The 26,580-nt window shown below is 36.5% G+C and overlaps 2 protein-coding genes across 9 annotated transcripts in view; one reads left to right on the plus strand and one right to left on the minus strand.

Annotated features, from left to right (window-relative positions):
- LOC104114545 (importin subunit alpha-4-like) overlaps positions 1-13,237 on the minus strand; it is a 47,751-nt gene extending 34,514 nt beyond the window's left edge. The window contains exons 1-10 of one of the 8 annotated variants that reach the window (XM_070192273.1): positions 12,735-13,228; positions 8,854-8,950; positions 8,685-8,776; positions 8,469-8,600; positions 7,764-7,947; positions 7,488-7,653; positions 7,233-7,311; positions 6,488-6,616; positions 1,890-2,017; positions 1,308-1,582 (exon numbers count right to left, since the gene is read on the minus strand). In XM_070192273.1, coding sequence (XP_070048374.1) covers positions 1,489-1,582; positions 1,890-2,017; positions 6,488-6,616; positions 7,233-7,311; positions 7,488-7,653; positions 7,764-7,947; positions 8,469-8,600; positions 8,685-8,776; positions 8,854-8,950; positions 12,735-12,950 — 1,317 coding nt within the window. In that variant the 5' untranslated portion in view covers positions 12,951-13,228 and the 3' untranslated portion in view covers positions 1,308-1,488. Of the gene's footprint in view, positions 1-809; positions 1,208-1,307; positions 1,583-1,889; positions 2,018-6,487; positions 6,617-7,232; positions 7,312-7,487; positions 7,654-7,763; positions 7,948-8,468; positions 8,601-8,684; positions 8,777-8,853; positions 8,954-12,734 lie in introns of those variants that run through there. The other 7 variants (XM_070192272.1, XM_009625016.4, XM_070192267.1 and 4 more) reach the window with 7 other exon arrangements.
- A 5,050-nt stretch (positions 13,238-18,287) lies between these two features.
- On the plus strand, positions 18,288-18,992 carry LOC138902930 (uncharacterized). The gene has a single exon (XM_070190833.1). The coding sequence runs from the start codon at positions 18,288-18,290 to the stop codon at positions 18,990-18,992; it is 705 nt and encodes a 234-aa protein (XP_070046934.1).
- The last annotated feature ends 7,588 nt before the right edge of the window (positions 18,993-26,580 follow it).

Here is a 26,580-nt window from a genome sequence, read left to right on the forward strand (position 1 = left end):
ATTATTTTATTTAATAATATTGTACCTCTTGTAGTGAAAGCTTGACACACACTAAATCTGATTTTTAATAACAATTAGAGATCTAAATTTAATTATAAAAGTAATACTTAATGGTAAATGAAAGATAATTATAAAAAAGTTAACTTGTAGAAGAATCCGAGACGAAAATCAAGAAATCATGCCTACAACTTGAGAATAAAAAAAAATCTACACTTCACAAGTTATAGGTAAGTATTCCACATAATTTCTCATAATTTAGAGATTTTTTTAAATTATTTTTAGCCGAATCCCCGCACCCATATCCGTATTAGGATCCGTATCCCCAATCTTAGAATTTACATCTCAAAGGATCTGATCTCTAAATCCGCACCCGTGTTGGATACCCTCACCTGTGTCCGAGCAACTTAGCTTATATAAATTATCTTTCTGCAAGGTTTATTTTGGTATTTATTTTTTGAAAATCTCGTTTCACTTCAATGAAGCGCTTCACGCTTTAAGAGAATCAGGGCTTTGTCGCTTCACTTCACGCTCGCCCCGGAAAGAAAAACTACTTCCTTAGTCGCGCATGAGACGCAAAATTTGAGTTGAAAATCTGACACGTGTCAATTATTAATTGGACACTCGAATAATTACATTTAATGTGTTTTTGTCTGATTTTTTTCTCCTAATTTCATTCATACACCAAGCATCAGATGCACCACCATTCTTCCCTTTGGATTTTCCCATCACCTTCCAGCTATCCCTGATTTCCAACCATGTCTAGCTTGACTAAGAACTACTTAAAACCTTCATCCCCTGTGCTCTCTCAATTAAATATCAAAAGAAAATTAATAAAACAGCTCATGAGCATCTTTTACAAAAAAACTCAATGTTAGAAACAAATACAATCCTCAAACCTTTGCAATACTGGAATAGGACAAGACAAAAAGAAAAAGTCAAATCCGGCGACGTTGTTATCAGATCCAACTGACAACACCCACCAGCATTCAATACATGTTAGCAGGAATGAGTCCGTTGATGCCCTCTTAAACTCTTTCGGTTTTATAAAGAATGCCCTCTTAAACTCTTAACAAATAGATATCCGACGATGGGGATATGCTGCCAGATTTGGAGATTGAAATAGAGATTCTTATTGATTTCTCAGTTAGTAGCAGGGAGAAAAGCTACAGCTTCGTCGTTAATGGCGGAATCTTACCGATAAAGCTGACTTTTGGAAAAAATATAGAAGAAATAAAAAAACACAAAGGAACTCATCTTATTCTCCAAGCAATGCAAATAACATTCAAAAATCCAATTTCAATCTTAAATTTTGTTCTATTTGGTGGAGAGGAAGCAATCTTAATGTTCTTGTTCACAGTTCCACAATAATTAGGGGTGTGAAGGAGATGACAGTTATTGAGGAGTGTTAAGGGTTAATTAGAGTTAACTAGTGTAAAAAAGAGTAATAAAAAGAAGGGGGGAAAAGGTGTCAAAAAAAAAGGGAAAAAGTTAAAACTTAATGAATTGCTGAGCGCTGATGTGGAATACGTCCCAGGGTGGTAGTAGTTCCACTCCAAACAAGAATAAGGGGGTAAAAGGACGCCTGTAAAGTTTGCATGTGTAAGTGACTTTTTGGGACAATTTTTTTTTTTTTTTTTTGGGGAGGCGGGGGGATGAAGTGTGTAGTTTCCCGAAGACAAAAATGAAAAGGTTGTCCTCATTTAGCTATTTATTTTTAATATTTATCGTCCCTGTAATCTAAGCTCTAGAACTAGCTGTCTCTTGTCACCGGAACAATATGAAAGGATCACAAATCATCAAAGAAACAGCTTCAAGATTCACTTCTGCAAACCCAGATCTAGTGGTGGAAATATAGCATCAAAAAAGGGCATATGGATATATTGACATACCTGATCTGGTCATGAGATCCTCCAGAAGTAGCATTTGAGATAGCCCATGCCGCCTCTTTCTTAATATCAAATTCTGCATGCTGCAAGAGGTGTACCAAGGGAAGAATGATATTGGCCTCGATAACAGCCTGTTGAAAAGGAAATGAGCATACATTGCTGCATTAGTGGGGGAAAAAAGATAGGAATGCTGACACTTCCCGTTTCAAGAAGTGGGGGAAAAAACTCTGGACAAAAGGAAGAAAATCTTATAGAAATTCTTTTTTTTTTTAAAAGAACCTTCTGATGATTGTCAGAAACAGTTATCCTGGAAGCTAATCCAACTCCGGTTGAACATGGATCCTCATAAAACTTAGGATCCATGCTTTTTATTTTTATTTTTAATTTTTTTTGCTAAGCAGCAAAATGCAGTCCATTAAAATTAAATAGTTTTCACCACTAGTCAGCAGCCAACACTTAAACGAATCCTCCATCGGCTGGAGTAGTTGGTTCTCCTGAGAGTAACGACACCAGGATCTACAACCCCAAGGCAATGGAGGGTAAATTCATAAACTAAGCTTTAGGTCAATTGCAATTGGCTGTTTCCATTCTATTCAGAGCTTGGACTAAGCTGTTAGCAAACTTTCTAGTAAGCATTTCTAGTCAGCTAAGGACACAAAAGAATACCTATGGGCTATAGTGGTCAGAATATTACCAATCACAGAACCGATTGACAAGCCCCCAAGAGGATCAGAGAAGATGCTGCAGACTAGAGTAGTGAACATACCTTTATCTCAAAATCGCAAAAAAGTTAATACTACAATATAAGTGAAAAGACTACTGAATTGAAGGTTCAGAAGGGGTGCGAACTGCCTATAAAAGTTGGAGGAAAGAACTTTGAACAGGTAGCCCATAACGAATAAATACTATCAAAGTATACAGAAAAATATGATGGAGCTTTAAAAGAGACTCGTTAGACCCATTTCGGTTCATAAAAAGTTGAACTTATATCAATTTGGATCAACCTCTACTCACATACAATATAACTTCAACATTTTCCTTAATACCTGTGCGACCCTATGTATATGGATCATTTATATGTGAAATAGGTGCAAGTACTTTGTGCATATTCTTCAAAACATACTAAAAATTAGAAAAAAAAACTACATTTTCGCATATTGAATACTCACATATACACAGTTCCGTTGTACTTACCCACAGCCAACTCCTAACTAGGTCACTTGATTTTTTTTATAGCCGAGAATCCTCGAGGGAGAGTGGCAAACAATTTGAAACTCGGTAGACAATAGGCCCGCCCTTCTACCCTTTCCCAGTTATATACTAGACTTTTGTTTATGGTAAGATTCAAACCCGTGACGTGCGCCTAACCCACATACAGTGTTATAAATAGCGCTCGCTTCAGCGCTAATAGCGTGAGGCGAGGCGAGGCGAGGCGAGACAGTGTCGCTACAGACCCTCTGTTGCGTTGCGTTTCAAAAAGCGCTCGCCTCTGCCTGTGTGGCGAGAGGCGACAGTGTCGCGAGAAGCGACCGTAGCGTCACCTTTTGTTTTTTAGAAACAAAAAAAGAAAAAGGGCAAGGACTTAACAAAAAGGGTCGCGATTAGGGCTTGACAACAGAGCTTCTTCAACTTCGAACAAAACAACAGAGCTTCTTTGACGTTCTGAACTCGCGATTAGGGTTCTGCCATCGTCTTCTTCATCTAAAAGCTTGAGGTTCCTGCCATTGAAAGACCAGGTATGTTTCTTCTTCTTTCTTCTTTCTTCTTTCTTCTTTCTATTTTTTTTCCTCTATTTTTTGTCGAAAAGAACAGAAACAGAGGTCTGTTTTTGTGCTCTATTTTTCGAGCAAAATATAGAGGTCTTTCTTCTTCTCTTAATTTTTTTTTTGCCTCTATTTTGGCAAAATAACAGAGGCTATTTCGAAGCCCTGTTTTGGCAAAATAACAGAGGCGGCTTCTTCTCTTAACAAATGCTCTGTTTTTTTCAGGCCCTGTTTTGTTTGCCTTTTTTTCAATTATTGACTTATAGTCTTATCGAGTAGAATTAATTGCATATTGACTTGATAATTTTTTTTCTATAAAATAGCGTTGAAATGGCGTCATCCAATAGTAATAAACGAAATGATATAGCTTGGAATTATGCTATACAAGGCTCATCAAGATCCGCAATTAAATGTGTGTTTTGTGAAAAAACATATCATGGTGGGGTAACTCGTCACAAGCAACATTTGATAGGTGGATTTAAAAATGTAGTACAATGTCCCCTTTGTCCGCCCGAGGTTAGGGAGGAAGTAAAAACATTTGTTGATAAGAAAAATGTGACAAGAACTCAAATGAATTTTGAAGCATCGGTGAATCTAATTGATGAAGATGATGAAATGGATGAAGATGATGAACTCAACTGTGTTAACTACAAAACTTTTGATAAATTCATTGAGGCCGTAGGACAATATGGCCCAGGAATAAAGCCTCCTAGCTATCATGAAGTTAGAGTAACTCATCTTAAAAAAGAGGTGAAGAAGATAGACCAAATTATTGAGGAGCATAAAGTGGAATGGAACAAGTTTGGATGTTCCATTATGATGGATAAATGGACAACACGGAATGAAAAAATGATCATAAATGTGTTGGTGAACTCTCCAAGAGGGAGTGTGTTTCTTGAATTTCACGATGCTAGCAACTCTTCTACGGATGGAAGCAAAATGTACAGCTTGTTTAGAAAGACTATTGATAAAATTGGAAAGGAAAATGTTGTACAAATTGTTACAGATAATGCTAGTGAGAATGTTAGTGCGGGTAGGTTGATGGAAGCTATGTATCCACATATTTATTGGACTCCATGTGCTGCCCATTGTATCAACTTGATGTTTGGTGACATATTAAGGAAAACCCATATGCTTCAGGTAACTTTAATATAGTTATCTTTAAAGCTTTTAACTTTATTTATACTTATGTCCTATCCTATTAAGTATTAACTATAAAATTATTATTGTTACTTTTACAGTTTTCACTAAGGCCGTCAGGGTATATTCTTACATCAGTCAGAGGCCGTTGTTGTTGAATTTGATGAGGAAATTCACAAATGAAAGAAATTTGGGGAGACCGGCCAAGACTAGATTTGCAACGGCTTTCTTAACTTTGCATAGTTTTTACTTGCAAAAGAAAAACTTGAGAAAGCTAGTTCTTTCAAATGAATGAAAAGATAATTGATATGCAAAGGAAGCTGCAGGGAAAGAAACTGCCAAAGTTCTTATTTCTCCATCATTCTGGAATGACGTCGTTCGAGCTCTTAAAGTTGGTGGTCCTTTGATTAGGGTGTTTCGTATGATGGATGGGGAGAGAACCACCAATGGGCTATTTTTATGAAGCTATGGATAGAGCCAAAGAGACTATTGCAGCGTCATTTGAGGGAGATGTTAGGAAATATGAGAAAGCTTTTGAGATAATTGATACCAGGTGGGAGAATCAACTCCATCGACCTTTGCATGCAGCATGCCATCTTCTGAACCCGGGATTATTTTACAACACTAGAGATGAAACTTTGACTTCAGAGGTGTGGATTGGACATCATGCATGTCTTGAGAAGTTGGTCCCTAATTCAGCGACGATAGATCAAATAGGGGAGGAGTTTGGTAGGTACTCACAAGCAGAGGGCCTATTTGGTTTACAAGCGGCCATTAGAGTCAGAGACATAAGGTCGCCATGTAACTAACTTTAATATAGATATCCTTATAACTTTAAATTAATTTATTTGATTTATACTTATTAACTTTTAAAATATTTTTCTATAGTTGAATGGTGGAAGCAATTTGGACATCAAACTCCAAACTTGCAAAAGTTTGCCATCAAAGTACTAAGCCTAACTTGTAGTGCATCTGGATGCGAGAGAAATTGGAGCATATTTGAGCATGTAAGAAGTAAATTTATTTTATTAATATATTCTATATTGTATTATTATTAGTATCTGTTAATTAATCTAAACAACTTATGCGCAGATTCACTCCAAGAAAAGGAATAGGCTTGAGCTATCGCGTCTCAATGATCTAGTGTATATTAAATACAATAGAACATTGAGACGACGTTATGAAGCTCGCGATACCATTGATCCAATTTTGTTGGACAACATTGACGAGGCAATTTTGTGGGCCACATATCACAAGTTGGGCTCTTACTACTAGACCAAAGCCCTGGGGACGAACTAGGTCAGCCGTTTGGGATGAGAGGAGTAAATACTTTTTTGATACAGAAAGATAAAAGGAGTAACTTAAAAGTATCTTTCAGAAAAACTGCCAAAGATCTAATTACATTTTGATAATCCTAGACCCAGCGAAGTGAAATGCTCGCAAGGCCATATGCTAAATCTGTCACCAAAATTACCAAGCATTCCAAATTGAATATCTTACATCACTTCTCCAAAGTAATAATAAACAGAAGTTTTAGTAAAATATGCAGTTATAATTGGTATTCGACTACACCAAACAGCAGTACTTTGTGGGACTTAATAATTCAAGGAAAAACGCAACGCAACTCACTACGTGTGATTTGATGGTGAATGAAGCTTATGAAATCAAAATGGGGACAAGTGCAATGGAATCATATACCTGTATTTGGGCTCTATTTCCAGCGGTGATATTAGAGATTGTCCAACAAGCCTCCTTCTTGATGCTTTTCTTATGCTTTTCGGATAGCAATTGATTGAGACATGGCAAGACTTGGTTGTCAATCACGTACTGAAAAATATTAAAAAATAATTATTTAAAAACTAGAGCTAAAGAAGGGGAGTCAATAAACAATCTTAATTAACATGAAAGCTCATATCCTAGTACGAGGATAGGGTGTTAGAGTTTCTCTAGTCCCCTCACTGTAAGGTTTGTTGTAACTTCTTTTTGAAATGAAAATATGATGAAGATAAACTTTTTTTTTTGGTGCATAACTCATAAATCCTTTGTACCTTGCTACTTACTCCCTCCGTTTCAATTTATATGAGGTAGTTTGACTCGGCACAGAGTTTAATGAAAAAAAAGACTTTTGAAACTTGTAGTTTTAAAAGCTAAAGGGGTAAAAGCTTTGTGGGGCCATGACATTTGTGTGGCTATAAAAGCTTCTCACTAAGGGTAAAATGGGTAAGACAAAAAGTTTAAAGTTAAATTGTTTCCAAATATAGAAATGTGTCATTCTTTTTGGAACAGACTAAAAGGAAAGTGTGTCATATAAATGGAGGGAGTACTAAGCAAATTCCTATGCTTCTTGGGATAACATACCAACAAAAAAGTTTTCATATAATTCAGACATGGCATCCAGATAACAGTATAGCATAGTTTTGTTTAGAAGACGGAACTGTACTACCTGTGTTTGAGCATCATCACCCGTGACTATATTTCCCGCAGTCCGAAGAGCAGGTATAAGAACTGTAGGTGATGGATGACTTTGCAGGACAAGAAAACAAAAATGAAGGTTAGCACTAAAATTCAGCAAACTTTGCTTGATAATAACATAAATGTCACGATTTTGAATGCTGGAACAATTCCCATACATGCTGTCAACCCTGTATACTGCAGACTAAACTAAGTAAATAGTGACAGTAGAGGTAATTGAACATACAGAAGAAGCTCCACAAGTCGGGGACAGACACCCGCCTCGATTACAGCTTGAATCTTATCATTTGGGCCATCCGATAGATAAGAAAGGGCCCAACAAGCATCTGTCAAGACCTCGTCATCATTCATGTGGATAAGCTGTTGAAGAACTGGCAATGCAGGTTTGACCTAACAAAATATATTGTGAGCCAAAGACATTCTAGGAGAAAATTTTACCAACCTAGCGAGATTCACAATATCAAAATCGCTAAATACTACTCATTATTAGAGCATAAATTGTGCTCAAATGGTGTTGGTGGTTTGCCTCGACAGAAGTTAGAGAGCGTCCATGTAGCATTTCTCAGCATTGAAAGCTTTGAGTGTTCGTTCAACTGAGCTAGCAATGGCATGAGTGCACCTTGACCAAGCACAAGATCCCTACAACTAGGGGAATCACCAGCAATGTTGCCCAAAGCCCAGACTGCCTGTTCAGTATATGGGCATAAATGTAAATTCATTTTTAAATTTCTAAAAATAAAACAATTTCTTTGCGTTCAGTAACCTACACTAGCCTAACTCCAATCCCCTTTCACATGAGTCAATTGTGGTCCTCACCCACTTTGCTCACTTGGTGACTCTGAACCCCCAATCTGAAGGTTGGAGGTGGAAGAAGTTACCACTCGAGCAACCCTCTCTTGTCAAATCAACAAACAAGTATTAAAAGACAGAAGTTCACAATGACAAAGGGCTCGCTTGTAGAAATTTGGCATAGCAATCATTTGCAGAAACAGAAACACAATATTACCATGCAGAAATTACTGAAGAAAATCGGGAAAAGTTTCAAACTTCCTACATTATTTACCATTCATAGTGCTAAGCTTTTACGAACATCAAAGTCTTTGAAACTTTATAAAAGAGGAACTTCTCCATGACAAGAGGAAGCTAGTTTTGAGTCCAAAGAATTGAGTGTGAAGAAATAGAATGTGGAATGAGAAAGCAAAATTACCTGCTCACGCACATCATCACTGGCTGAACTTAGAAGTTGAATAAACTTAGGAACAGCTCCATGTTCCATCACAACTCGAGTATGTTCTGAAGTCCCAGATGCAACATTGGTCAAAGCCCATGCAGCTTCGAACTGCGCATGGGAAGATCAAAGCAGACTCAAGATGTTTCATAACTAAATGCAACATAACAAATAAAGGAAAAACAAGAAACACACTTGCAGTTGAGGTAGGTCATGCCTCCCGAGGAATTCCGCAAATCGAGGAACAACTCCAGCATTAATCACCTCATCAATTGGAGGACTGCGCTCTATAGGTAACAGAAAACTTGTTCATTTGAACAATTACATAAAGATCTAAGAGACTATCTGTAGAACCAAGTGTTACCAATTGATAAGAGCTTCCTAAAATGCGTAGTTGCTTCGATTTGTGTAGCAGGATCTTCCGAACACACTCCTTGGACCATAGCAGGAATACTTTCCAACTGTTATAAAACACAAGTTATTAAGAGTTATGACCAAGATCATAGCATTCATAAAAAAGAACACCAAGTTTGAATTAAAAAAAATTAGAACAGGGTGAAATTGAGTAAGCTAATCACTTTTCATCTTTTCAATATTCTCTATCCAAGCTTTCTCAATATTTGCCCCCAGTTTCACTAATAATTGTCACCCATACGCTTCTCACATGTTTTAAGAATTGTGAATCATCAAATGGGGCAAAGCACAAGTTGATCTCCATTTTATTTGAAAAAGTTATAATACTTCAGACACTAGAAATAGACTATGCAAATCCAAATTACTCATAGATCTCCCTGCCTCATGTTCATTTGTTGACTCACAATAGCCAAATGTCTACTCCAATCTTTCTGCTTATCTTATGCTTCAACGATTAATTTTCTGCTTCTACACTCTTTTGTTCTAATTCTCTTCTTTGTTACTCATTATGCAGTGGAATTATATACGGAAAGTGAAACTAATTGAAATACTATACTGAAATAATCTTTCTACATATATTGCACGCTGAGACAGTATCTTTACATCTGATCTTGAAGTTCCAAATTCTGATTGTTCAACTAGTCGTATTGAGCCTCAAGTGTGTTTGGTATGACCAAGTCATGGAAAACGTTTTCCGATGTTTGGTTGGTGAGGGGAAAATATTTTCTGGAAAAAAATACATCAAAAAAGCCATCGCTTAGTTGCTTAAAGCAATGACGCATGCAAAGAGAGAGGTCATCATTAGTTCTTTAAAATCTCAACTTTAAGGAGTTGGATTAATATCGGCATTATTGTATATCTAATACTTGAATTAGGTAGTTTACTTGCAATTTGATTAGTTAGTACTAAATTCATATAAGTATAGTACTCTCTTCGTTTCAATTTATGTGATGTAGTTTGACTCGATACTAAGTTTAAGAAGAAATGAGGACTTTTGAAGCTTGTGGTCCTAAACATGCCATAACATTCACAAAGGGTAAAATGGACAGTTTAAAATTAAATTATTTCCAAATATAAAAATGTGTCATTCTTTGCGAAACAGACTAAAAAGAAATAATGTGGAAAAAAAGACAAGCTTAAATAATCTTGGGTAATCCTCGCCTCATGGACTAGATTTTGAGGTTTTCAAATTTCTTAACATGGTACCAGATTTGTACTCGTTCCTATTCTTGGTTACCCAATGTTGGGGCCCCATGCTATGTTGCCAATGCTTTAGTTGTCCAGCCATTGGCATGTACGGGAGTGTTAGACTGTCGCATATTAGTTGGTGAAATAAGTTGTTGTCTCCTTATATAGTCTTGGATCAGCTTATGAGCTAACTTTAAGAGTTAAGTTTGACTCAAGTTCCATTTTCCGTAACATAAGTTGGGTCTCTATCATCTTTGTAAGTCCTTGAGTTATGCTCTATACATCAGCAGAGGCGGATCCAGGATTTCAAGAGGATGGGTGCACTGTTGTGAAGAAGTGTATCTAGAATTTATATTTGACGGGTTTAACTTTAGTCTCTTACCATGAACCCACTACACTATTGAAATTATAGATTCAAAATTATATTCTTTTTGAAATTTTAGTAATATTCACACATATATCTACACTCCGTGCCAAAATCAAAATTGTTCAAAGTGAAATTTGAACCGCCAATTTCACTTGTAGAGGTGCACCCAATAATAATTGCACCATAGAAGTCTTTGAGCATGGGTTGACGCACATATATTTAAGTAATTTTAAAAAAATATAACATTGTTATACATGATTTAGGGAGAAGAGTATGGGTTCACGTGAACCCATATCCATCAACCTGGATACGCCTCTGATTGGAAGTCATAAGTTCAATATCACTATAGCTCATACAACTTTCCTTCTTTTTTTTATAAGTAAAGGCTTTTATTTAAAAAATTACCAAGATGGTACAGAAATCAGTACAAACTTTGAAACTACAACAGATCCCCCATCATGCTACATGTTTCCCCCCAAGAAATACAAAAAATCCAAATAATGATCCATCATATCTAGAGTTTTACCAAAGCACCAGAATAATAAATTCTTGATATAGCTCATACAACTTTCCTTTGTTCTGCATATCATAACAAGGTAATTTTTGTCTGCTCGTTTGGAATCTACTGCTCCTTAATATAACATATAGTCGCTTATCAAAAAGCTTATAATAGCATGCAAGCCATATCACTCCAACCTCTCCAAGGCACTTTCAAAACTTTATAGGAGTACCATTTAGATCACAGGCTTTGCTAACCCATATTTTTTCACAACATGCTTTACTTCTGCATGCCTAAATCTATGACCGTAGCTAAGGTTTTAGTCCTCCATGGATATATAAGGTAAGTTATCATCTTTCCATTGGATATCTGCGTCCACTTCTAAGTCTCATGATTCCTCATTCAGTAACTTGTTCATAAATGCTATTTTGTTTGTGACATTTAATACCCATCAGCGAATTCTCGACTGCATGCAACTCTTCCCCATTTCTGCTCTATTCTTTCTCTTCACATCAAGAACCACCCATCTATGTCAAGTGAACAGGGCTTCTCTTGATATGACCTTTGCAATCCCACATGTGGTTTTGTCACTTCTTTTGGCAAGGATGAAATCTAATGGCTTTCAATCCTCTGAAATGTTATCAAGTGTGATTCCCTCTTTTAAGGTATGTGTTAGCTAAAACTAAATAAGCTAAACAAAAGTTAATATAATCTTCCTTTCTTCACTTCTAGTATATCATAGACATAATCCCAAGAAACCGATAGAAACTGTTACTATATCTATGCACATGTTCATTCAGATCTTTGCAATCCACTATGACCAAAGTATCCATGTCTTCCAGCAACAACAACTACTACTACTACTACGCCTCAGTATCCATGTCTTCCAGAAGAAAGTAAAACTAATATCAAATAAAATGAAGCTTTGTTTATTCCTCATCCCTGAGTATTGGCATTACAAACATTTGAACCCACAACTCATAGTGATTTGGGGAAGATTATATGTACGACAATGTTTTAAAGGGTATAGTTTCACTTTTTAGCTCTTCGTATGTCTTGGTAGGGAAACATTCCAACATCCATGCAATACATTAGCCTACTTTCTCTACCACTCAATGAAGTTGGTCCCAATTTGGAAATTAGCAAAATCCTCATTGGTCTAAAATATAACCGCTCAAAGACTATAAAGGAACCAGAGTGAAATCAGAAGACACCATGAAGGAAGGTACTGGAAAATAATTCATAACGCTAGTTTTGTTTCTTATTTCTAGTTTTCTAAGCAATAAACCAAACAACCACAACTTTGCCTCAATCCCAAACAGAAGTCGGGGTCGACAGTACTAATCATCTGAAACCATTCTACTCCACCCAAATCATTCCAATACTACTTTGTTTATCCAATCAAAATAAAACGCGATCCCCAAAAAGAAAAAAGAAAAAAAAAATCGTAGACGAAGCAGAGGTAGAAATGCAATGGACTCAGCTTCATAGAAACAAAATTCAAACCAAAAGAGTTATGGGATTCAGCTGAATTCAGTAAACTCAAAATATTCAACTCCCAGTTAGTCGAAAACGAAAAGCAGTTACTGAACATAAATCAAATCAAGTATCAAGCGACACAAAAGATCACTAGTTTAGTCATAAAATTCAAAAGTACTGTACACTCTCCGAAGCATCCAAAAACAAGATCAGTGCAACAGTAGAAAGCTTCAATCAACTACGCCTCAATTACAAAAATTATTATAAAGAGTTCAAATAAAATGAAGATACAACATACTCTTTTCTCGAGAAGAGCAGGGGATTGAGAAGTATCAGGAAGTTGTTGGGACTGAAGAAGGCCTTCACGGCGTTTCTTAAGGAGATTGTCTTCCCGCTTGTTCTTCCTGATCTCCACCAAATTGTCTTCCCTTCTACGACGAGCCTCATCCGCATCTACCCCAATTTTGTAAGATTTCTTCCTCACCTCTGTTCTACTGCTGGGTCGAAGTGACATTTTGAATAATTATCGGGGTGATTTTGGGCAACGGACACTGCCTCTCTCTCTCTCTCTCTCTCTCTCGCTCTCACAGCACAAACTATGGAAAAATATGAGAGTAGAAGGGGGGCTTTTGATATTGAAATTGGAGCAGAAACCGAGAGAGAGAGAGAGGAGGAAAGCTTTTGTGTCAGACGAATGTGAAGAGTATACAAGAGACGGGGTGCGGTGCGTGCAGTGAGGGGCAGCTTGTAGTTTGGGAGTATTTGCTTTTAAGATACGTTACGAGGAACATTTGGGACTTGGGACTTGGGACTTGGGACTAAGGAGTCTATTGTGGATTGTGGATTGTGGAATGCTCTAATCAGTACATATATTGGATTATTCTCTTGATTCGAACAAAAGTTAATAAACATGACAAAGGTATCGAGTAAAATACAGCCATCAAAATTTAAGAAAATATTATTTAACTTGTTTTTGTCTTTTGAGATATTGAATCGGCTTGATTGATCGAACATGACATGGGCGTGACAAGGAATTTACATGATGCACCTCGATACGACCCTATGATGGTCAGGTGTCGATGGGCATGAACTGTGGGACGACGGCATTTGGCTTAGGTGCCAAGGCATGACAAGACCATGGCATTAGCGTGGCCATGGCAAGGCAAAGGCAACGGGCAGCAAAAGCATAGCACTGGCTGGAAAAGCTAAGCTAGGATGTGGCAAGGCAGTGTCATGGGCGAGTTGGGCATGTAATATTTGCAGACGTGCATGCACCGCATGTTGCACACTGGCATGGTGCGAAGGCATGGCACAAGTTGGCCTGTTGGCACCAAAAGTTGAAGGTTGCGCCCATGTGCCACGCACATGCATGCAGTTGGGCAGTTTCCTGATTTCCAGCAAAGTGGGCTATGTGTATTTTGGGTAGTTGCCTTGTAAAATTCGAATTATTTTGAATCATTTACGGTGGGGATGTCAACTGCTATTTTAGGATAAGGCAGCATATATCATACATGTGCAAAATCATGTGCGTATATATATGGGCATGGCATACTTGTCAAAGGCAATGAGTGTGGCTGTCTTTGGCTAACTTTTATAAGGTATTTTATGTGTTCTTTGTAGCACGAGTTAATACAAAGATGGGAAGAGATTCTTGTATGTGTGTGCCTTGCCTGATTTCTGTATGCCTTTTATATTCTAAATGTCAAACCAAAACGCGAGGAAAAAAGGGTTGAGTCATTGTGTGCGACTGCGTGTCAAAACTAAAAAAAAATTGACCCTCTAACAATAGTCGTAATGGAAGACCACAGAAGCAAGCCCTCAAATTTTTAGATTTTAGTAAAATATGCATTAGGAAATATTGTCTAATGGATATTTAACGCACAAAAACATCTTTTTTTCTACATCAAATTAATTGGCCATCAACGATATCGGATTTCGCATAATTATTTCTTTTCAAGCTTCAAAAAATTACTAATTGTGTCACCGTGCGACTCCATTTTCTTCCCTTTAAACAAATATTTTTTTCTTCCTTTTTACTAGTCTATACTAAAAATAAAGTTTGCCTTTTACTTGTTCATCATGGCAGATATAAATGAATTTATTATTAACTTGCAATATTACCCTTAGTATTAAGTACCCACACTTACTAAATTTTATTGAAGTTACAACTTTAATAACCATTAACAAGGGTAATTTAATAAAATACTCCTAATAGTAATTGATTTCTTAGAAGGCATGCCTAGTTAATAAATGACTAACAAAAGGGGAAAAAGGAGAAATAAAACTTAACATGTTCATATAGTAGTCAATCCCTTAGATAGTCATTCAACTTATAACTCATTAAAGTAATTTTTTTTGACAATAAAATCATTTGACTATAACTTTTTGACCCACAAAATAAAAAAGCGCTCATTTAGCATGCCATATGTAACGATCCGATTTGTCGTTTTAAGAATTAATGCACCGTTCAGTGACTTAAGGTCTCGAGCAGTTTCGTAATATGTATTATGACCCGCGGGTGTGGTCGAGTTTGATTTTCGGAAGATTCGGAATTTAATTAAAAGAACACTTCTCATTTTTTAAGCTTAAATGAAAAGAGTTGACCAGAGATTTGACTTATGTGTAAACGACCTCGGATTCGAATTTTGATGATTCCAATAGTTTTGTATGATGATTTTGGATGTAGGAGCGTGTCCGGAAAATTATTTGGAAGTCCGTAGTAAAATTTGGCTTGAAATGGCGAAAATGGAATTTTTGGAAAGTTTGATCGGGAAGTTGACTTTTTGATATCGTAGTCGGAATCCAGTTCTTAAAATTTGAATAGGTCCGTTATGTCATTTATGACTTATGTGCAAAATTTGAGGTCAATCGGACGTGATTTGATAGGTTTCGACATTTAATGTAGAAGTTGAAGTTTCTTAGTTTCATTAAGCTTGAATTGGGGTATGATTCGTGGTTCTAGCATTGTTCGTTGTAATTTAAAGTTTCAAAAGTTTGTATGATATTTTAGGACTTGTTGGTATGATTTGACGGGTCCCGAGGGGCTTGGATGTATTTTTAGATCATTGGTTGAGAGACTAGTAAAGTTAAAAAATTTGGGAGTTTGACCATGGTCAATATCGGGTCAAGACGACCTCTTTTCAATGTTTTGAGTGCGCGAGCAGGTCCGTAGCATGTTTTATGATTGAAATTCATATATGGTTTATGTCTGGGAGGTTCCGGGTGAGTTTCAGGGTGGTTTCGGAGAAATTTGAGTTTGCTGTTTTCTAGTGAGGTACTATTCATTCGCAATTGCGAACCATTTATCAATTGCGAAAACACTGTTCATTCGTAATTGTGAACCATTTATCGCAATTGCGAAAATACTGTTCACTCGCAGTTGCGAACAATTTGTCGCAATTGCGAACAGTGTTCATGGGAGGTACTGTTCATTTGCAAATGCGAAGTTTTTATCCGCAAATACGAACCTGGGCAGAAACTTAAGGATCGAAAATCTGTCATTTCTTCATTTCGATTGGGATTTTTAGAGTTCGGTTTTTGGATGATTTTGAGGATTTCTTCATGACTTCGACTGGGGTAAGTGTTCTATATTATATTTCATGAATCTATGGTTATATTCATCGTTTAGTTCAGATTTAAATGGAAGAATTCAAAAATCTTCCAAAAACGGAAATTCAAGATTTGGAGGACGATTTGTTGTTGGAATTTGATAAAATTGGTATTGTTGAACTCAAATCGGAATGGGTATTCGGATTTCGTGAAAATTATGTCGGATTCTGAAAGACGAGCCCTGCATTGACTTTTGTTGACCTTTTAGAATAAATTTTTAAGTCTGCATTTTATTATCCGGAATTATTTTCGATGAATTTTAGTGAAGTTATACAATTAATTTGGATAGATTTGAGCTGTCCGGAGGTCAATTCAAGCAAGAAGACGATTTTGGAATATCGACATAATTTAAAAAAGGTAAGTATCTTGCCTAATCTTGAGTGAAAAAAATTTCCCTTAGGCATTGAGTCTTATGTGTAATTTGTATAATTGAAAACCATGTACGCGAGGTGACGAGTACGTACTTGGTTTATATGTGTAAATTATATTGGTTAAGATCCTTAGACGCCCTTATGCATTAAATTAAAAATTATTGGCACTTATTAAATCCTTTAATTGTCTTGCCTAAATTCTTATTTTGTTGGATTTGTTTTTATATGATGATTTGGTGTGATTGCCACCTTGATTTTTATGTAAAATATTATTTTGTTGAGTTGTTCACTCCCGGATATATTTGTTAAGACTTTGTGCATATTATGGTCGAGCTATGGGCTCCTTATTATGAAAAATAATGTATTGTTAAATTTGGTGGCGAGTTATAATATTTGAGCACGTGATGTGCAATCTGTGATAAATTATAATATTTGAGCAATTGATATGCAATCTGTGATAAATTGTAATATTTGAGCACTTGATGTGCAAATCCATGATTTATTAAAATATTTGGCACGGGAGTTATTCGTGCAATTGTGATTAGAGATATGCGCACGAGGTGCCGTGAGAATATGAAAGGGGGTCAAGAACCGTATTTTATGATTATGATATGAGATATTTATTTGGAAGAGTTTTATATTCGAAGGATACTTATTTGAAGAAATTTATTTGCAGGGTGTTTATTTGAAGAGATTATATGTGAAAGACTTGTTTAATTGGTTGTTCTTGTGTTTCTTATTCGTCTGAGTAATAATTATGGTGTTCTTGCTGCCTTACTGTTTATAGCACTAGTGGATTATTGTTGCTATCACTGCTATTTGTTTTCGATTATTTTAGTATGGCATAGGTTATTTGACTAGTGAGTGTCTTGACTGTAACTCGTCATTACTCCACTGAGGTTAGTCTTGATACTTACTGGGTACCGACTGTGGTGTACTCATACTACACTTCTGTATATTTTTGTACAGGGCCAGGTAAATATGGAGTCAGTTGACTGATCGCTAGCAGTACGGATCTTGCTGTGGAGACTCAAGGTAAACTTGTTGCTGCGTTCGCAGGTTTCAGAGTCACCTTCTGATATTGTACTTGCACTGTTTCACCTCTATTTCAAAACAGTTGTATTTATAGGCTTTCTAATAACTCAGTAGAGCTTATGACTTGTACTACCGGTTATGGAAATTATAAATTTTATAGAGATTTCCATTTCAAAAATTGTTAGATGTTATTTAATTATTGTTGTTATTTAGTATATGTTAGGCTTACCTAGTCCCTAAGACTAGGTTCCATCACGATACCCAACGGAGGAAAAAGTGGGTCGTGACAAGTTGGTATCAGAGCTCTAGGTTCATAGGTGCTACGAGTCATAAGCAAGTTTAGTAGAGTCTTGCGGATCGGTACAGAGACGTCTGTACTTATCTTCGAGAGGCTATAGGATTATTAGGACAGTTTCAATTCCTTCATTCCTATCATGCGAGTTTATTAATCTCGGAGTTTGAGTTTTACCATTCTATTCTCTCACAGATGGTGAGGACACGAGCTGCAGTTATCGATGACGCTGCTCCCGGAGCAGGTAACGCCAGATGTAGAGGTAGAAGCCGAAGGGGAGCACGTGCCGCAGCTAGGGCTCCTACTAGAGCAATGGTTGAGGAGCCACTAATAGCTCCGGTTGGGGGGACAGGTACCGGAGGCACCTGTTGTTACCCTTGGACTTTAGGAGACCTTAGCACAGTTTATGAGTATGTTTGGTATATTGGCTCAGGCGGGGTTGATTCCGATTACACCAGCTACTTCACAGATCGGGGGAGGGACTCAGACTCCCGCCGCCCATACTCCAGAGCAACGAGTCCACATTAGTCAGGTTCCACGAGTCATGGTGACTCAGCCTGTGGTCCCAGTTCAGCCCATGGTTAGGGCCGCAACATCTGAGGAAGAACAGCTTAGACTTGTAAGGTTCAAGAAGTCTGACCCTCCTACCTTCAGTGGTTTGGTTTCAGAGGGTGCACAGGGCTTTCTAGAGGAGTGCCATCGCATTCTCCGCACTATGGGTATTGTGGAGACGATTGGAGTTGCTTCTACTACGTTCCAGCTTAAGGGAGAGGCATATCAGTGGTGGCGGGCATACGAGTTGGGTAGCCCGACCGATGCAGCTTCACTTTTATGGGATCAATTTTCGGAGATGTTCCTGAGAGAGTTTGTTCCTCAGTCCCTTCGAGACGCATGGAGCGCAGAGTTTGAGCAGTTGCTCCAGGGAATTATGTCAGTGTCAGAGTATGCTATTAGATTCTGTGATTTGGCCAGACATACACTTGCTTTGGTCGCTACAGTTAGAGAGCGAGTCCGTAGATTCATTGAGGGGTTAAGATGTGATATCCAGTTCAGCATGGCTCGGGAGTTGGAGTCAGATGTTCCATTTCAGCAGGTGGTGGGGATCGCCCGCCGATTTGAGGGCATGTGGGGCCAAGAGAGAGAGGACAGTCGGGGCCAGCAGAGAGAGGACAGGCTGGGTCAAGAGAGAGAGGGCGGGGAGGCTAGGAGGCCTCGTAGACCAGAGAGATCTACTGGTCCATATTTTTGAGGCAGGGTACGACATGGTAGAGGTTTTGTGGTTCAGCTAGTTCAATTTGCACTCTAGGCTTCGCACGGTGTCCCAGGTGCTCATGGGTCTCAGAGTACACATACCGCACAGTTTCTACAACCACGTCAGCAGAGAGGTTGCTTCGAGCGTGGAGATACCAGCCACAGGGTGAGAGATTGTCCCAGACTCCTGACAAATGAATCATAGCGAGGCATTCGGATGAGTAGAGGGCGCCCAAGAGGGGGAGACCCGGCCCGTTGATATAATTGCTACGAATTGGTTGAGGTCGCTATACCAAATGCTGTCATTACAGGTATATCCCGATTTGTTATAAAAGGATAATTCTCCTTAATTCGATTCGGTTCTGGATATCGAGGCGAGTCCTCCTATTATGCTCCACTTATGAGTGAGCTTCGTAATTTTGTGACCCACTTATATATTTATCTCTGTTGAGAGATTTGAAGATGTTAACCCGTGTCTACCATTTTTATTTTTGTACACCATCGAGGGCTATAAGTCCAAAAGTGACTTTCTATTACTCACTATTGTGGGTTTTAATGTAATTTTGGAATAATTAGTCTTAATTTTATGAATTTTATGCCCTATTGGTATTGGGGTTCATTATGTGTTATAAAAATTGTTTACAGAATTTATTGAAAAGAAGAAAGAAAGGAAATTGAAAAAAAAAATTCAGTTGGCACAATGTGCAAAATACTTGTGATTCGAAGTTGAGGACGAGATCCTCACATTTTTATATGAGGTGAAATATTTAAACTGGGTTACGAGCCGAAGTGGAAGTTATGTAAGGACGAGGTCCTTGTGGTAAAAATTTTATGAGTTTAAATTCTCCCTTTGTGAAATTTAATTTGCACTATAGTATTAATAGGGAGTCATGCCTGTTAGGCTTATTTGATAATTTTTATATATTTTTCTGTGCATATTTAGCCTACGAGGTGAGTGCCAAGGTGGCGTTAAATATGACTCGTTAATCCGAGTAAGTAATTATGAGGTCGTCATGCCTCGCGTGTTGCCGTCAGTGTTGTGAAAAATTAGACATCAGATTTTGTTTAAGATGAGATTAATTGAGGATGCTGAAATTAATTATAAACAACTATTATGACCAGAGATATGACTATGTACATACCTATGATGTGTGCGTAGGCACGATTTACTACAGCCGGTTGAAACTAATACCATGTGTTGATGTGAGGAATTTGAAATTTGATTGGAGCGTAAGGAATTGACTTTAAAGCTTATAAGTGTGAATAAAAGAAATAATCTCCACTGAGATGATGTTGTCGGACCCTTGTTAAATTTACGGTGACGTAGAATCACCCGTGAGTATGTGTGAAATAATGCACTTAGTAGTCTAATGTCATCGGAATAATTCTTGGCACGTTCGAGGACGAACGTATGTTTAATAAGGGGAGAATGTAACAACCCGACTTCGTTTTAAGAATTAACGCCCCGTTCAATGACTTAATGTCTCGAGCAGCTTCGTAATATGTATTATGACCCGTGGGGGTGGTCGAGTTTGATTTTCGGAAGATTCGAAATTTAATTAAAAGAACAATTCTCATTTTTGAAGCTTAAATGAAAAGAGTTGATCCGAGATTTGACTTATGTGTAAACGACCTCGGATTCGAATTCTGATGATTCCAATAGCTCCGTATAGTGATTTTGGACATAGGAGCATGTCCGAAAAATTATTTGGAATTCTGTAGTGGAATTTGGCTTGAAATGGCGAAAATGAAATTTTTGGAAAGTTTGAATGGGGAGTTGAATTTTTGATATCGGAGTCGGAATCCAGTTCTGAAAATTTGTATAGGTCCATTATGTCATTTATGACTTGTGTGCAAAATTTGAGGTCAATCGGACGTGATTTGATAGGTTTCGGCATTGAATGTAGAAGTTGAAATTTCTTAATTTCATTAACCTTGAATTAGGGTATGATTCGTGGTTCTAGCATTGTTCGATGTAATTTGAAGTTTCGACTAAGTTCGTATGATATTTTAGGACTTGTTGGTATGACTTGACGGGTCCTGAGGGGTTTGGGTATATTTTTGGATCATTGGTTGAGAGGCTAGTAAAGTTAAGAAATTTGGGAGTATGACTATGGTCAATATCGGGTCAAGACGACCTCTTTTCAGTATTTTGAGTGCGCGAGCAGGTCCGTAGCATGTTTTATGATTGAAATTCATATATGGTTTGAGTCCGTGAGGTTCCGGATGAGTTTCAGGGTGGTTTCAGATCATTTTCGGAGAAGTTTGAGTTTGCTGGTTTCTGGTGAGGTACTGTTCATTCACAATTGCGAACCATTTATCGTAATTGCGAAAATACTGTTCATTCACAATTGCGAACTATTTATCGCAATGAAAACATTGTTCACTTGCAATTGCGAACAATTTATCGCAATTACGAACACTGTTCATGGGAGGTACTGTTCATTCGCAAATGCGAAGTTTTTGTCCGCAAATGCAAACCTGGGCAGAAACTTAAGGATCGAAAATCTGTTATTTCTTCATTTTCGATTGGGATTTGTGGAGCTCGGTTTTTAGGCGATTTTGAGGATTTCTTCACGACTTCGACTGGAGTAAGTGTTCTATATCCTAAAGTGATTATATTTCATGAATCTATGGTTATATTCATCGTTTAGTTCATATTTAAATGGAAGAATTCAAAAATCTTCCAAAAACGGAAATTCAAGATTTGGAGGATGATTTGTTGTTGGAATTTGATAAAATTGGTATTGTTGAACTCGAATCGGAATGGGTATTCGGATTTCGTAAAAATTATGTCGGATTCTGAAAGGCGGGCCCCGCGTTGACTTTTATTGACCTTTTAGAATAAATTTTTAAGTTTGCATTTTATTATCCGGAATTATTTCCGATGAATTTTAGTGAAGTTATACAATTAATTTGGATAGATTTGAACTGTCCGGAGGTCAATTCAAGCAAGAAGACGATTTTGGAATATCGACATAATTTAAAAAAGGTAAGTATCTTGCCTAACCTTGAGTGGGGGAAATTCCCCTTAGGCATTGAGTCTTATGTGTAATTTGTGTAATTGAAAACCATGTACGCGAGGTGATGAGTACGTACTTGGTTTATATGTGCAAATTACATTGGTTAAGATCCTTAGACGCCCTTATGTATTAAATTAAAAATTATTGGCACTTATTAAATCCTTTAATTGTCTTGCCTAAATCCTTGTTTTGTTGGATTTGTTTTTATATGATGATTTGTTGTGATTGCCACCTTGATTTTTATGTGAAATATTATTTTGTTGAGTTGTTCACTCCCGGATATATTTGTTAAGACTTTGTGCACATTATGGTCGATCCATGGGCTCCTTATTGTGGAAAATAATGTATTGTTGAATTTGGTGGCGAGTTGTAATATTTGAGCACTTGATGTGCAATCTGTGAAAAAATATAATATTTGAGCACTTGATGTGCAATCTGTGATAAATTATAATATTTGAGCACTTGATGTGCAAATCTGTGATATGTTGTAATATTTGAGCACTTGAGGTGCAATTTACGAGATGTGATATTGGCACATTATATTGTTGGGAAGTTTTGTTGAGGTGTTTGCACAAGGTTTCTGCCGTGCTATTATTACTATTGATTTATGTACATGCGGCGTGACAAGGTGGACTATATATATATATATATATATATATATATATATATATATATATATATATATATATATATATATATATATATATATGGGGGGAGGGGGTCCCCATTTTTTTGCGCATGTGGCGAGATAAGGTGGGAATATTATTATGCGCCTGTGGAGAGACAAGGCGGACATTTACTTTATTATTGCACACGTGGCGAGACAAGGTGGGTCATGTCGGGAATTGAATTGTGATGACTTGTAATAGCCTGGGGGTATTGTTGTTGTTGCATATTTACTTTGGGATTACGAGGCGGTACCTCGGGAGATCCACCTGTCTTGCATATTTACTTTTGGGACTACGAGACGGTACTTCGGGAGATCCCTTGTTGAGCATTTACTTTTGGGACTACGAGACAGTATCTCGGGAGTGCCCTTTTGTTGACATCTCGCTATGGTTGCACTTGTCTTTGGTTATTTTGTATTTTCGTGATAGGTCAATCCTTGTGATCTGCCGTGATGTATTATTTGATTTTACTATGTGTTTATATTCTTTGTTGTATTGTATTGGCTTGGGATTTTTAGTACGAGACTTTGAAGATTTATATTCCTAATTTTTACCGATTTTTGATGACTGAGTTGTTTTAAATAAAAGAAGTTACTATTATGTTTTAAACTAATAAGTTTTACATCTGAAGCAATAGATTATCTGATATTTTATTTAAATTGAAATATCATTTTTCTTTACTCAAACTATTTCTAAAATAAGCTCATTTCTTTGTTGAATTCTTACTTGGTTTATAAACAATTGTAATCTTACTTTATTGAAAATAAATTAATCGTACGGATCTTATATATTGAAATATTTGGCATGAGAGTTGTTCGTGCGGTTGTGATTAGAGATATGGGCATGAGGTGCCGTGAGAATATGAAAGGGGGTCGAGAACCGTATTTTATGATTATGATATGAGATATTTATTTGGAAGAGTTTTATATTCGAAGGATATTTATTTGAAAAAATATATTTGGAAGGTATTTATTTGAAGAGATTATATGTGAAAGACTTGTTTAATTGGTTGTTCTTATGTTTCTTATTCGTCTGAGTAATAATTATAGTGTTCTTGCTATCTTACTGTTTATAGCACTAGTGGATTATTGTTGCTATCACTGCTATTTGTTTTTGATTATTTTAGTATGGCACAAGTTATTTGACTAGTGAGTGTCTTGACTGTACCTCGTCACTACTCCACTGAGGTTAGTCTTGATACTTACTGGGTACCGACTGTGGTGTACTCATACTACACTTCTGCATATTTTTGTGCATAGCCAGGTAAATGTGGAGTCAGTTGATCGATCGCTAGCAGTACAGATCTTGCTGTGGAGACTCAAGGTAAACTTGTTGCTACATTCGCAGGCTTTAGAGTCACCTTCTGATATTGTACTTGCACTGTTTTACCTCTATTTCAAAACAGTTGTATTTATAGGCTTTCTAATAACTCAGTAGAGCTTATGACTTGTACTACCCGAAACCTCCATATCTCTAGGACTCAAAATGATCGGTCGGATCGTTACAATAGATTTTGTCCATCCCACCACATCCTATGTGATGATAAACTTAGATAATTTGCATGTCAAACCAACTTTTCAACGATTGCTATAATATTTTTTTTGCAAAATCAATAAAGTTATAAGTCTAAATTTATATCTAAAACTTTCCTATCTAGTGAAATATCAATCGTATAAATGGAGTAGAACTAAGTTTTAAGATAAGGATATTTTGTGACTTTTCAAAGCGAAGAAAGATGCACAAAATGGAACTATTTAATGTGAAAACACATATTTTAAATATGGATTTTAACTTGGTGATCATAAGACTAGAACCTTTTTGTCTTTTGCTAAGCATGGGATGTTGCACTTGGCAATAACACATATGCATGACAATCACAATGTATTTCACACATATCCTGCAGAAATAACAAATATTTTTGTGCATTACTATGAAGAAGTGTTGATAAGCAAAACAACAATGTTTGATATAGATAATAATAAGAGTCCAGGTCCAGATGAGTGTGGCAGTGGATTCTTCAAAGCAACATGGAGTGTAATAGGAATGTATATAACAGCAGCCATCTTGGAGTTCTTCAACAATGGGAAGTTACCAAAAATACTTAACTCCACGATAATATCATTAATTCCTAAAGTTATTGTCCTAGCTTATGCTGGTAATTTCTTGTTGCAATGTATTGTATAAGTACATATCTAAGATGCTTTATAATAGTAGATTGAACAAGGACATTTACCATACAGTGGCTGACAATCAGGCAGCGTTTGTTGGGGGAAAGTCTTTAGTCTATAATGTGTTTACTTGTCATGACCTCCTAAGACAATATAACAGGAAGATATCACCAAGATGTTTGACAAAAATTAATCTAATAAAGGCATATGATATGATAAGCTAGGCATTTATTGAGAAGGCAATAGCGTGTTTTGATTTTCCTGCTAAGTTTATCCAATTGGCGATGACATGCATCTCTATCAAGTTAATGGAGCAGGGCATGGTTACTTTGAAGGCAAGAGAGGATGGAATCAATATCACCTCTTTTGTCAGAATATCTATCTCAGACACTTAAGAGAATGAGTGAGCTGCCAGACTTCAAGTTCCATCCGATATGTACTCACAAATCTTATTTTTATAGATGCAAGATTGATGGCAACTCTGGATAAATCAAATGTATCTTTTTTCTAGGGGTAGACGAGTAGATGGAGACCCTTAATCACTTCAATAATGCCACATGATTGGTGGAAAATCTGGATAAATTTTAAATATTTTTTGTGTAATAAAAGTGAATCCTATTTCCACTAGAATTAAGTACCAGTGCTCTAACAGAATCAACTAGGAGAACCAGGTCCTTTACAGAAAGTTATTTAAAGGAAATAATGTGAATACCAAATTTGTAGTGGTACAGATACAAAAAGAAGTTAAAGAGAGGATAGATTTCGTGAAAGGCTCAAAGAAAGCTCATAGGTGTAGTTTCTTCATTCAACAGCTCCGTAATTAGTTATTTTTGTTGGAGGCCTAGTTGTTCGTATTACCCTTCCTAGAAGGTGGATATGTCTAGGTGATTTTTAGGTGTATTATTATTTTTGGTTTTTAATATTTCACAATGATACCAAAAGAAACTATAGATTTGTTTATGGAAATGTTTGTTAATGCCATTTTCCGAGACGAGGTTGTTGTGATAAATGTGCTCTCAGCATGTGCACCGTTGTTAGTTAAGTTATTCAGAGACATAAAATCGGTACATGGATTAGTTATAAGTAGAGGTGTACAAAGAAATCGATAAACCGCACCAAACCGATAATCCGAGTCAAATCGAAAAAATTCCCCGATTATGGTTTGGTTTGACTTGGTTTGGTATTGGAAAAGAAAACCCGACCATAATTGGTTTGGTTTGGTTTTAACTAAAAAAAATCAAACCGAAACCAAACCAACCCGATAGTACATTTATACAATTTTTAAAAATATTTTATACATATAAATATTTATTGTAATGTATTTTATAAATATTTCTTAAACTTTTTCACAATTTTATCTTTTAACGTATTATTTCAAGTTTGGACTTAACATTCTTGAATGATAAATAAATTTTATAGCACATAAATGTAGTAACTCAAACAAAGTTCAAATCAATACTAATGCTTTCAAAAGAAACTCCATTCAACACTAGGAATGATGATAGTGTTGGATATTATTTTTTAGTTTTACATTGGTTTATAATGAAAATGCATAACTTAGTTTATTTTTTTTGTAGTGCTTAGTTATGTAATTAATAGTACTTATTATCTATACTTGTTTTAGCATGACATATATAGTATATTTAGATTATGTTAATTTTTATTATGGCTTATTAATTAACAATATTTGCTTTACGCAATTTATTATCTTTGTTATTGAATATTTT

The sequence above is a fragment of the Nicotiana tomentosiformis genome, chromosome 12, assembly GCF_000390325.3.
Source record: "Nicotiana tomentosiformis chromosome 12, ASM39032v3, whole genome shotgun sequence".
NCBI lineage: Eukaryota > Viridiplantae > Streptophyta > Magnoliopsida > Solanales > Solanaceae > Nicotiana > Nicotiana tomentosiformis.

Bases quoted from the DNA above. Each gene is read 5' to 3' on its own strand.
- LOC138902930 (XM_070190833.1), top strand. From the start codon at position 18,288: ATGGTGACTCAGCCTGTGGTCCCAGTTCAGCCCATGGTTAGGGCCGCA.